The sequence below is a fragment of the Pseudophryne corroboree genome, chromosome 6 (genome assembly GCF_028390025.1).
Source record: "Pseudophryne corroboree isolate aPseCor3 chromosome 6, aPseCor3.hap2, whole genome shotgun sequence".
Classification (NCBI taxonomy): Eukaryota; Metazoa; Chordata; class Amphibia; order Anura; family Myobatrachidae; genus Pseudophryne; species Pseudophryne corroboree.
This window is the reverse complement of record NC_086449.1, coordinates 61,915,277-61,928,727: the sequence shown is the minus strand read 5'-3', so window position 1 is coordinate 61,928,727 and position 13,451 is coordinate 61,915,277. Positions and strand designations below refer to the sequence as shown.

General features: G+C 48.3%; 1 protein-coding gene across 2 annotated transcripts in view; it reads right to left on the bottom strand.

The window, feature by feature from the left end:
* Nucleotides 1-571: 571 nt before the first annotated feature.
* LOC134936135 (DENN domain-containing protein 1B-like) overlaps nucleotides 572-13,451 on the bottom strand; it is a 140,921-nt gene continuing 128,041 nt past the window's right edge. For both annotated transcript variants that reach the window (XM_063931051.1, XM_063931052.1), the window contains one exon: nucleotides 572-2,023. In XM_063931051.1, the coding sequence (XP_063787121.1) occupies nucleotides 1,112-2,023 (912 nt within the window). In that variant the 3' untranslated portion in view covers nucleotides 572-1,111. The remainder of the gene's footprint in view (nucleotides 2,024-13,451) is intronic.

Here is a 13,451-nt window from a genome sequence, read left to right as displayed (position 1 = left end):
CCGGAATCCTGACACCCGACAGATATTCTCCCTCGTGGGGGTCCACGACCCCCCAGGAGGGAGAATAAATAGAGTGGCGAGCGCAGCGACCCCGCAAGGGGCTCCTTTGCGCTCGCCATGCTGTCGTTATGCCAGCGGTCGGGCTCCCGGCGCCGGTATGCTGGTCGCCGGGAGCCCGGGCACCGGCATACCATACTGCACCCGTACCAGGAACAAGTTACATCCAATCTTAAAAGCGTAAAAGTATGCATTGAGGTTTTTTTTTGTCTTTTATTATTCTGCTAAAACGTTTAGCTATTAACTAGGTACTGTTAAGTGGGGTACACATGGAGAGATCCGTGCTAAAATTCTAAGCAATCTGACTAGATTGCTCACTTGACGGCTGGGTGAAATGAGTGGCACCACCGCCCCCCCCTCCTCGCTCAGCACACATGGCGCTGAGTGGGGGGAGAGGTGTGCTGAGCTGTCACTGATAGATTGCTCAGCACACATCTCCCCCTCCCTACTTGGCAATATTGTGGTGGGATGTCACATAGACCATGTTTTTATGGTTAGAATTAATGTATAAAACTTTTAGCTTTCTATATTTTAATTGCCTTTTTTTAATTCTTAATAATAATAATAGTATATCACCTAAGGGGTGACATAATAGTTCAAAATTGCTTGGTTGTTGCTGGTTTCTAAGGCTGGGTGACCACTAGTCCAACAGGATCGGCTGACCTGTCTAATGATTGGTAAGGTTTGTGCACAAACGTTCTGGTGCATACACACTTACCAATCCACTGCCCGATGTCTGGCCAGCAGACCCATTTGAATAAGCCCGCCCACTTGTGACATCACATTCAGTGGATTCTGCAGCCAATACATCATCCGGTTGGTGGGTCACCTGTGCACACAGATGTACCAATATATCTTCATGTTTGCATCGGCCATGCTGATGTCTGTGAACTAGGCCATTCAGATATAGCTGTACACACGAGACGATGGTCCAGCCGATATATTGTTCATTGCCCGTACGAATTGTATATCGGCACATTTGTACCCAGCCTAAGCCTTTGTTATAGTATGTAAGCTATATTAGCAGATACCTAGACTTGAATACCAAGGCTGCTTATGCTTCGAACTTCTTCTTCAGCTCTGAAACCTTTGTGGGTAAGCTCCAGTCAGCTGGTTGTGGAGGAAGGAGATTGCCCTGGTCAGCATTGGTTCTGTTGGGTGTTGCAGATGTTGTGTCATGCAATTGGGTGGAGAGTTTAGGTATGGCAGATGTGGGGCTGCTTTGTGTTTCTAATTTTGGTGTGCTCTGGGTCCTAAGGAAAGGTGGGCGGATACTATGTGTTTGAGTGTTTGGTTTTGGGGTGCAGTAAGTCTGAGAGATGGGTCTTTGGGTGTTAAAAGAGCGCAAACTATATCCAGCTCTCGGGGACTCTGTGGAATCTCTCTTAGTCCCAGTCCATACCAATCTAGGGTCCAATGGGCCTGCCTGAAAATGAGAGAGAGCTGCACGTACAAAGGGTCCAGACACAGTGTGGGAGGTGTCCCCAGTATCCTTATTGGTCAATGTTGGCACTGCTGACAAAAGATTCTTCTGCTTTTCAGCTTCTTTCAATGGGGGAAGAATTTCAGGCTCTGGGGTTGGAGTAGTTGCATTCTGCTCAGTTGTGACCTTGGGTTCCTGCAGAGTCCGCTTAAGGGCTATTGATATAACCTCTGGAGATGTTGCCGTGATGATCTCAGGGATGGATACCTCAGGAGTCTGGAATGTTACTTCTGAGGTTAATTCAGTGTCTTCTACTGCCTGAAAAGAGTCTTCTTGAATGGATGACTTGTTCTCTAGTGATTTGACTTCAGTGGTATCTGAGGTGTTTGAAATGTCCTCAGCTACTGTGGAGAGGGATTCCAGGGATTCCAGGCAGTCCAAAGAACCTTCATCCTCTTCTTGCAGGTACCAGAGGTCGGAATTTCTAGGCTGGCTCAAACTGAGGCTGAGATTCTCATCACTGGGGGAGTTAATGGAGTGGAACTGGAGGAGAGAGAGAAATCGCTCATATTTATCATTATAATATGGATTTGCGTATGAAAATAGAGAGTCATCAACAGACAAAGGTCCTAATTCAAACCTGACCGCTGTGCTGCAAATTTGCAGGGGTCTGCGATCAGATAGTCGCTGCCCAGGGAGAGTGAAAACCCGCCCTGTGCAAATGCATGTGTACGCCGTGCGAAAACTTCATCATGCAGCGGACATCTGCAAATCCGTTTGCAACTCACTCACCATTGAATGATTTTTCTATACTGCGCAGTCTGTGCGTAGCCTAAGACTTACACTTACAGTGTGATAGAATCGGGCTGATCGGGGCCGGAGCTGACGTCACACACCCACCAAGAAAACGCTTGTGAACGCCTGCGTTTTTCCTGACACTCCAAGAAAATGGCCAGTTACCACCCACAAACGTCCGCTTCCTGTCAATCACCTTGCAAACGCCTTGAGATCTAAACGTTCGCACCATCCTGTCACTGTTTGGCGTTGCACCTGCGCATTGTGGTGCATGCGCAGTCATTCGATAATTGTCCGCTGTGCGATCAGGTCTGAATCGGGCCCAAAGTCATAGCTGAAGAAGATTGTCAGTGGATAGAGATTTGGTATAAAACACTCAAAGCTAGACCTTCTTAAATAAAGTCACTATGTTTATGGTAATAAAAATATGCTTGAATATTTTTATCATTGCAGCTTCTGGCGGCAGAAGTAATTTTCAGTGCACGATAGGACAAAGTTGGAGGGGGGAGGGAGTCCATGGAAATTTCACCAAATCTGTAAAGAGTGTTGCAGTGTGGTGGTTTAAGGATCTTGACCTTTGAGTTTTTGTGTTCACGCTCAGCAAGTTTACTATTCTAAATCTGTCCAGCTTGTCCTCTTGACCTGTCCCTGAAATACTCGCTTATCAATGTTGCTGACCTCTGTGACCATTTCCTGCTGTGGACAGCTGCTGTAAGCACGTAACCACATGATGCAGCTAAGTATACGTCATATGCAGGAGAATGCAATGTTCTGTATTTCTTAGCAGTATTATTGTAGAAACATGGAATTTGGTATAAAAGCAGCTGAAGTACCCATACCTTTCACCGGTATCTGGTTGATAGATAGACAGTGTCTAGTTAGACAGTCAATAGACAGACACCATATGCTAGACAGACATTAGGTCGACATGAAAATGGTCGACATATAAAAGCTAGACAAATGTTTTTTTTTTTTAACTGTAACATGTTTTTGGACTATTTCATACTTTCTCTATCCATGTCGGCATAGAGTTGGTTATAAACCTTGTGGCGAGCGCAGCGAGCCACCGTGCCCAAAGCGTGGCGAGCGTATGCCTTTCTACAATTGGGGGTCCCAGATGACAAAACTATCCACACAAACCACAAAAATGCAAAACACATGGTGTCGACCATTTTTATGTCGACCTTTTGACCCTGTCGACCTAATGTCTGTCTAACATATGGTGTCTATCTATTGACTGTCTAACTAGACACTGTCTATCTTTTATACCGGAACCCCTTTCACCAACACCATAAGGGAGCGGGTTTAGGGGCCCATTTATTAATATTATTTTTACTAAGATAATGTGAAAAGGGGGGTTTTCTGTTTTCACACCCTTTTCGCATTATTTTAGTATCACCTGAATGTATTAAAAGGGCTTTTGGAGCAGTTTTCATGAAAAACTGTTCCAAACCCTTTAATTGTCATTTTATTATACCCTTTTCACACCGCACAAATAACCCGGTATCGACCCGGCATATTGCCGGGTCGACACGGGTCAGCATGCGGTGTGAAAGCGCCATAGCCGAAATGGCCAGGTCGTCTGACCCGTCAATTCAACCCGGGAATAAAGCAGTGTTATTCCCGGGTTGAATACCGGGTCAATGGCAGCGTAAACGGGCTCCCAGGTCCATGAGTCCCGGGACCCATTTACTACACCAGGGAGAGGCGGTGCAGAGATGATGTCATATCCCAGCTCCGTCTCCGCCCCCACTGCCGGCTCTGCTCCCCGTCGCTATGGCAACCCGCCCGGCATATTGCCGGGTCGGGGAAACCAGCAGCAGCGTCCAACGCTGGATCACACCCAGGAAGAATCCGTTTCCAATTCCCGCGTGGGATCCGGCATTGGCGGTGTGAAAGGGGGTATTAGTAACCCAGATCGCATTCGCCATACTAATAATGGGGGATGCAATCTGGGCCGAATTTGCTTAAAAAATTGCAAAATACCGCAGTGTGTCCTGTGATAATTACGCCAGCTCAGGCTGGCGAATTCACAGAGCAGCACTGCAATCTGCACCCTTTTTGCCCAGCTTTCCCTGGCAGAGAAATCTGTGCGGGGACCCTGGGCTCCAGTGATCCGGTGGACACACAAGCTGATCACAGTGTAAAAAACCCCAAAACATACCGGTCCAGGGATCCGGTGTCCACTGCTCCAGTGAGCGCATGTAGCATGTATTTCAGCACTTGTGGTTTGTTTGGCTGCAAATTCCTGTCTAACGAAATCGGCTTCATAGGACGATATTCGATTGATTATTGCACCTGATCCCCCGTCTAACGTGATGGGAGATCACGGGGGCGATATTAATCCGTCTCTCTTTTTTTTTTTGTGCTGATTGCGCCCATAGAGGTCAGGTTTAGCTGCTTTATGCAGGCTGGGTGCAATCGCGAAAAGTGTAGTATGGGTCCCTTTTCATGCATTTCAGCTCACCACCCCCAGGGGTGTGAGCTGAAATACATAAGCCAGTAGCCATCGTGCCCAAACGGAGCTACAATTGAATAGCTCCGTTTGGGCGCCATCTAGTGGCTGCCAGCGTGATAAGTTGAATTTCAGCCACAGTGTCAGACTGTTGCAATACAGCCAAAACATTATCATGTACAGAAAGTATTTACCCATCCCCTTTACCTTAGTGATGGGCCAAACGCCCCACACCTCCTCCCCGTTCCTTCGTGACAGTAGGAGGAATGTGATGTCCAGTGTCTTACTGGGGTATGATAGGGGCCCATACTTAGGGGTGTGGTCAGTCTACAAAGTGGGTGTGGCCTGCTTCCACAGAGGCTTGAAATGTACAATAGTCTTGTGCAGTGTAATGCAACATATCTACCATGTATATTACAAGTACTCAGTCTGGAACCTGATCCCTAGAGGAAGGAGTGGGGCCTACCGGTGGTTTCCCTGGCACCCCTGTGGGCCAGTCCGACCCTGGTAATGTCTGCCTCCCCTTCACTCTGTATCATAATATTACTTTACCCACACAAAGCAACTACATTTCCAAGTTCCAGCATCAATATCTACTAAAAAGTTGTTTGTAGGTTGCTCACTCCATGCTGCCGAGTACTGGCATCAGATTGTGAGTGTTCATCTGTCAACTTTACTGACTTTATCCCACTAATTAGTAATTACCAGGTGTATGTGATACCAGACCTATATTCATTAATTAACAGTGTGTTGGTACACCAGGAACAATTGTTATTGGGCCTAATTCAGACCTGATCACATCTATACGATCAGTCACACAGACATGTGGGGGGACGCCCAGCACAGGGCTAGTCAGGCCCGACGAGTGACGATGCTTTTGTACTTTAGGAGTAGCTCCCTGCCAGCGCAGCTCCTGCGCGCTGGCAGGAGCTACTCGTTGCTGTGAGGGTCGCAGCGGCTGCGTGTGATGTCACACAGCTGCCGCGGCTCATCTGGGCACGCCTGTGTTGCCCGGACTGTGCCCCCTAAACGGCTGCCAGATGCCGCCGGCCTGTCCCCACCCGCCCAGCAACAGCCTCTGCCTATCAATCAAGCAGAGGCGATCACAGGGCTGAGACAGCAGTCAGCGCGCATGCGCAGTTCAGACCTGACTGGCTGCTGTGCGAAAACGCACAGCAGCGATCAGGCCCATAGAGTAGCCCAACGCTTTTTATATTCAGAATAGATGGGGCTTTATTTTAGTGTAGCGCTGCAATAAATATTGCGGTAAGTGCTATATACAAGAAAAATAGAGGGAAAACATACTTTCACATGAAATGCTAATTTACCTCAAACGTTAATTAGTTAATAGATAACCTTGTTTTCGAACATGATGTAGTTACAGAGGAGGGAAACTGGTGGCCATGTTGTTTTTTAGGCTAAGAGATACCTTGATGAGTTACAAGAATTCCCTATTGCTCTCAATGTAAATGGGATCTAACATTGTTTTCCTGATCTGATATTGCAGGCTGGTGGCGAAGACCAGACTGACACAGGGGGTAATTCTGAGTAGATCGCAGCAGCAAGTTTGTTAGCTAATGGGAAAAACCACATGCACTGCTGGGGGGGGGGGGGACGACGACAGATATAACATGTGTAGAGAGAGTTAGATTTGGGTGGGTTATATTGTTTCTGTGCAGGGTTAAATACTGGCTGCTTATTTTTACACTGCAATTTAGATATCAGTTTGAATACACCCCACCCAAATCTAACTCTCTCTACACACGTTCTATCTGGCCCCCCTGCAGTGCACATGGTTTTGCCCAACTGCTAACAAATTTGCTGCTGCGATCAACTCAGAATTAGGCTCACAGTCTCTGCTTTCCTAAGTCACCTTGTACCCAACCCTGAGCTGTGTGCTCCTGTATTAAAAAAATATGCTTGGATTAGGACAGAGCCAGACAAAATGTGTGATTTCACTTCTGCGCATGGCTGTGTGCCAAAAATGCCTATTTGTGTTCCTACATAAAGATCGACCTATGGGCCTCATTCCGAGTTGATCGCTCGCTAGCTGCTTTTAGCAGCAGTGCACACGCTAAGCCGCCGCCCTCTGGGAGTGTATTTTAGCATAGTAGAAGTGCGAACAAAAGATTAGCAGAACTGCACAGGTAATATTTCATGCCGTTTCTGAGTAGCTCCAGACCTACTCCTTCCTTGCGATCACTTCAGTCAGTTTAGTTCCTGGTTTGATGTCACAAACACGCCCTGCGTTCGGCCAATCACTCCCCCGTTTCTCCAGTCACTCCTGCGTTTTTGCCTGGCATGCCTGCGTTTTTTAGCACACTCCCTGAAAACGCAGAGTTGCCGCCCAGAAACACCCACTTCCTGTCAATCATACTACGAACACTCGAGCGACTGAAAAACGTCGCTCGAGCTTGGGTAAAACTGCAAACTTTTGTGTGAAAGTACTTAGCGCATGCGCGCTGTGTACCATGTGCATAAATGCCATTTTTTCACCTAATCGCTGCGCTGCGAAAAACGGCAGCGTGCGATCAGCTCGGAATGAGGGCCAATGTGCAGAGATCATATAATTTATTTGTAGGGCAACAGTAAACAGACATATACATGAGAACAAGTTAAGCATCCTAGCACAATAGCACAAAACAAGTAGCTATTCTGTACATGTAAGGTGAATGTAGCAGATCAGTACTTACATAAAATTGCCTTATAAATCAAGAAGTACAACCAGGGCAGACATGAGCTGTAAGGCAGCGAGGGTTCTGCCCTTGAGAGGTAACAAGCTAGACGGAAGGGGCAGTTGAAGACAGTGGGACACAGGTGGACAAAGCAGAGGGGCTAATGGGGAGTGACATATGAAGGGGTAGTGTAGGCAAAAGTGAAGTGACGGGTTTTGAGGGAACACTTGAAAGACTAAGTTAGAGGAGAGTCTGGCCAGGCGATCAGGAAGTTCCATAGGTGGAAGAAGTCTTGGAGGCGGGAGGCAATGAGTGGTGGTGAGGAGAGACACTGGTTAGAGGCAGGGCAGTGAGGTCAGGCTGGGGTGTATCTAGTGATGAGGTGTATGAAGGGGAAGTGTTGGTGAGAGCTTTGCAGGTGAGTGTAAGCTGCAGGAAATGCATTCTGGGAGGAATGAGGAACAGCGGAGGGATTTACAGAGAGGTGCTTGCTTCAGCAGTGGCTGGAGCGAAAGATTTTTATTATTACCAGTTATTTATATAATGCATACATATTCCGCAGCGCATTACAGAGAATATTTGGCCATTCACACCAGATCAGCCTTATACCTGCATTCTGCACCATTGGAAGGAAAGAGAGGGGGAGATCAACAAGGGGAAAGAATGTATTATTATTATTATTTCTGGTCTATGTGCATCCTCCTTTTACATACTCCATTCCATTGCTATATAGCAGTCTACAAAAATATCTCCTCCACCTCACTGCGTTATACATGAAGTACTATCTCTCTTCTCCACCTCACTGCCTCATACATGAAGTACTATCTCTCTTCTCCATCCTCCTCCACCTCACTGCGTCATACACAGAGGCGTATCTAGGGTAGGGCGAGTGGGGCATGTGCCCTGGGCGCCTTGGCAGGCCAAGGAGAGGGGGGCGCCGGCGGCGGCCAGGGCATCATGCCCCACTCGCCCCCGTCAACCCGAAATGTGAGGGGAGGAGAGCGCAGCGTCTCTCCCTCCCCCCACCGCCGCTGCCAGCACTACTGCTGCCAGCGCTGCTGTGTCCGGTCTCCGGCGTTAGCCAATCGGAGCTTGCGGCCTGGAGCGGTGAGGGGACGGAGTGGCGCTGCGCTCTCCTCCCCTCACATATCAACAACAAGGCGGCCGGTGAGTGACCGGGGGGGGGGGGGGGGGGGGGGTCGGCGGCACAGTGGGGCATGTATCTGGCACCAAATGGGGCATGTAACTGGCACTGAGTGGGGCCTGGCACTGTGGGGCAATGTATCTGGCACTGTGGGGCAATGTATCTGGCACTGTGGGGCAATGTAACTGGCACTGTGGGGCAATGTAACTGGCACTGAGTGGGGCATGTATCCGGCACTGAGTGGGGCAATGTAACTGGCACTGAGTGGGGCAATGTAACTGGCACTGAGTGGGGCATTGTAACTGGCACTGTGGGGCAATGTAACTGGCACTGTGGGCCATTTTCAGTGGCCACACCCCTTTTGGAGCATGGCCACACCCCTTCTGGTGTGTGGCCATGCCCATTTTTTCAGCGCGCGCACATCCTTCTTTTTGTGTGGGTTTTTTTTTTTTGTTGGGGTGGGGGTGGGGGTGGGGGTGGGGGTGGGGGGGGGGGGGGCATTTTCCATCTTGCCCTGGGCTCCGAAAACCCTAGCTATGCCTCTGGTCATACATGAAGTACTATCTCTCTTCACCTAACTGCGTCTTACATGAAGTACTATCTCTCTTCTCCACCTAACTGCGTCTTACATGAAGTACTCTCTCTCTTCTCCACCTCACTGCGTCATACATGAAGTACTCTCTCTCTTCTCCACCTCACTGCGTCATACATGAAGTACTATCTCTCTTCTCCACCTAACTGCGTCTTACATGAAGTACTATCTCTCTTCTCCACCTAACTGCGTCTTACATGAAGTACTATCTCTCTTCTCCACCTAACTGCGTCTTACATGAAGTACTATCTCTCTTCTCCACCTAACTGCATCTTACATGAAGTACTGTCTCCCTTCTCCACCTCACTGCGTCATACATGAAGTACTATCTCTCTTCTCCGTACTTCTCCATTTCACTGTGTCATACATGAATAACAGTCTCTCTTCTCCATCCTCCTCCACCTCACTGTGTCATACATGAAGTACTATCTCTCTTCTCTCTCTCTCCCTCTTGCCTTTCTATATATCTTGCCTGGCCACCATTTCCTCTGTTTGAGGTACATGTATTGCAGGCTGATAAGCCCTGTTATTTAGCACTCTCCTATCTGCACTTCACTTTACCTGTGAGGTGTACTGCTCTCCAGGGTTATCTTAACATATAGGCACACTGGGCAGCTGCCTAGGACCCCACAATTATAAGGGCTTTCTAGCAGGGTCAAGTGGTGGTCGCATAATATGGCAAGGCAGCATTCTCTAACTGCCTCCCAGCCTGCAGCTGGACAGAGAATGCTGATTGGTCGATAGCTCCAACCATCTCCACCAATCAGAGTGTAGACAGCCATTCACTGTATGAAAGCATGTATAGAGATGGCGCTGCACCGCAGGATGGACAGATTATGTTTTATTAATTGGTTCCCTTGAATGGGTGTGTATGGCGTACCGTTAAGAATTTAGCCGTGGGTACGATGTACCCACCGCCGCCGGGCTGCCGTTCCCCTTTACCGCTGACGTAGTGCGCTGACACTGCCAAGCCTCCTCCTCGGCGCCTCCCCTTCCCAGCCTGCTGGGAGCGAGATCGTGCTATAATCACGCTCCCGCGGCTTGAGCGGCAGGCCCGCAGAAGACACTGGGGGCTAGCTGGGCGCTTCTCTCAGTCTCACTCTCTCCTTGAGGGGAGCCTGACTGCCTGAGGTGTAGTCAGGGCCGGCAAGAGAAATCTTGGGGCCCGGTACACCAATTTCTCCGGGGCCCCCCCCCCTGCCTTGACTCCTCCTCCCCCCCCCCCCTTATAAAGCACAAAGTCGCTGTAAAAAAATTTATATATATATATATATATATATATATATATACACACACATACACACACACATATATACTGTATATATATATATATATATATATATATATATATATATAAAATATACAGTATATATATATTATAATTTATACATAAATATACACACACACATATATATATATGGTCCTTGTATGGGCGGCATACAAGGACCATATACACAGATGCAAATCTGAGGGGAGGGCACCGGAGCAAGGTGAACGGAAGTCCGGAGTGCCAGGGACATTTTTTATACATTATATATATATATATATATATATATATATATATATATATATATATATATATACACACACACACATAGAACTCACCATACACACATTTATATAGAATAATATGGCAGTACCTTGACATAGTATACAGTATGACGGGCTGTGAGGGTGCCATCCAGGCACGTAGGGAGCAGGGTTGGACAGAGGTAGTGCTGCGGGTAGCTGCTATAAGGAGCCCTGACTCACACAGGCTCTTCAGCGGCAGCGGCAGCAGATCGTCAGACAGGGACGGGGCGGCAGAGAGGCATGCCGCAAGCATAATGAAGGCAACAAAGCGAAGACCAACCAGACCAAGCAAGTGATGGGGCCAGGGCCGGTGCTAGGGTGTTCGGCGCCCCCCTGCAAACTATAAATTTGCGCCCTCCCATATTCCTTTGGCGCGCACCGGGAAAAGGGGTGTGGTCTCACAAGTAAGGGGCATAGCCACACAATAGTACCCCCATTCAAAATTACGCCACAATGTAGCACAATCTTATTCATCTTATACGTAATGCCCCACAAGTAGTAGTAGCGTCCTTATATGTAATGCACCCCAGTAGTAGTAGCATCCCTATGCATAATGCCCCCCCAGTAGTAGTAGCAGCATCCTTATACATAGTGCACCCCCAGTAGTAGTAGCATCCCTATGCATAATGCCCCCCAGTAGTAGTAGCATCCTTATACATAGTGCACCCCCAGCAGTAGTAGCATCCCTATGCATAATGCCCCCCCAGTAGTAGTAGCATCCTTATACATAGTGCACCCCCAGTAGTAGTAGCATCCCTATGCATAATGCCCCCCAGTAGTAGTAGCATCCTTATACATAGTGCACCCCCAGCAGTAGTAGCATCCCTATGCATAATGCCCCCCCAGTAGTAGTAGCATCCTTATACATAGTGCACCCCCAGCAGTAGTAGCATCCCTATGCATAATGCCCCCCCAGTAGTAGTAGCATCCTTATACATAGTGCACCCCCAGCAGTAGTAGCATCCCTATGCATAATGCCCCCCCAGTAGTAGTAGCATCCTTATACATAGTGCACCCCCAGCAGTAGTAGCATCCCTATGCATAATGCCCCCCAGTAGTAGTAGCATCCTTATACATAGTGCACCCCCAGCAGTAGTAGCATCCCTATGCATAATGCCCCCCCAGTAGTAGTAGCATCCTTATACATAGTGCACCCCCAGCAGTAGTAGCATCCCTATGCATAATGCCCCCCCCCCCAGTAGTAGTAGCATCCTTATACATAGTGCACCCCCAGTAGTAGGAGCGTCCTTATACGTAAGCCCCCCCCAAGTAGTAGTAGTATTGTTATATGTAATGCCCCCCAAGTAATAGTAGCATCCTATACATAATGCCCCCCCCCCCCAAGTACAGGTTGAGTCTCCCTTATCCAAAATGCTTGGGACCAGAGGTATTTTGGATATGGGATTTTTCCGTATTTTGGAATAATTGCATACCATAATGAGATATCATGGTGATGGGACCTAAATATAAGCACAGAATGCATTTATGTTACATATACACCTTATACACACAGCCTGAAGATCATTTTAGCCAATATTTTTTATAGCTTTGTGCATTAAACAAAGTGTGTCTACATTCACACAATTCATTTATGTTTCATATACACCTTATACACACAGCCTGAAGGTCATTTAATACAATATTTTTAATAACTTTGTGTATTAAACAAAGTTTGTGTACATTGAGCCATCAAAAAACAAAGGTTTCACTATCTCACTCTCACTCAAAAAAGTCCGTATTTCGGAATATTCCGTATTTCGGAATATTTGGATATGGGATACTCAACCTGTAGTAGTATCGTCCTCATACGTAATGACCCCCCTAGTAGTAGCGTTGTTACACGTAATGGCCCCCCCATTAGTAGCGACGTTACACGTAATGCCCCCCCTGTAGTAGTAGCGTCCTTAAAGCACACATAAACGCACACAGACATACCACACACACACACACACACACAGACACAATACACACACACTTCCCTCTCACCCTTCACTTACCTAAGCCAGTCTCCCTCTGAGTCTGTACACTATAGCAGCCTGGTCTGTGTAGCTCCGCCCCCTTCAAGCCTGTTTAGCCCCGCCCCTTCCGTCCCACGTAGCTCCGCCCCTTTTGTCCCATACACATCGCTGTCCTGTCACACAGGTGAGGGGAGGGAAGCGGAGGGAGGAGGATTTTAATGCTACAAGCGCCGCTGCCAGTGCCTGTCATACAGGCACAGCAGCAGCAGCAGCAGCAGCAGTGGGGACAGGACGGCGCAGCAGGGAAGGAATGCAGAGCAGGGGGAGCGCCTCTCCGTCCCAGCGCCTCCCTGCACTGCATCCCTTCGCTGAGCAGGTAGCGCCGGGCATAGATGGGGGCCCCCTGAAGCTCGGGGCCCGGGAGGGTTGTCCCCTTTGACCCCCCCTGTCGCCGGGCCTGGGTGTAGTACATACTATTTTAACAGTCACAGTGTCAGCGGCCTGGGGTAGTGTATGTGGGGGCATGTGTATCTGACACTGTGTGGCAATGTGTATCTGATACTGTGGGGGCATTTGCGTATCTGGCATTGTGGGTCAATGTGTATCTGACACTGTGGGGCAATGTATATCTTGCACTGTGGGGGCATTTGTGTATCTGCCACTGTGGGGCAATGTGTATTTGGCACTGTGGGGGCATTTGTGTATCTGCCACTGTGGGGCAATGTATATCTGTCACTGTGGTGCAATTTGTGTATCTGGCACTGTGGGGCAACGTGTATC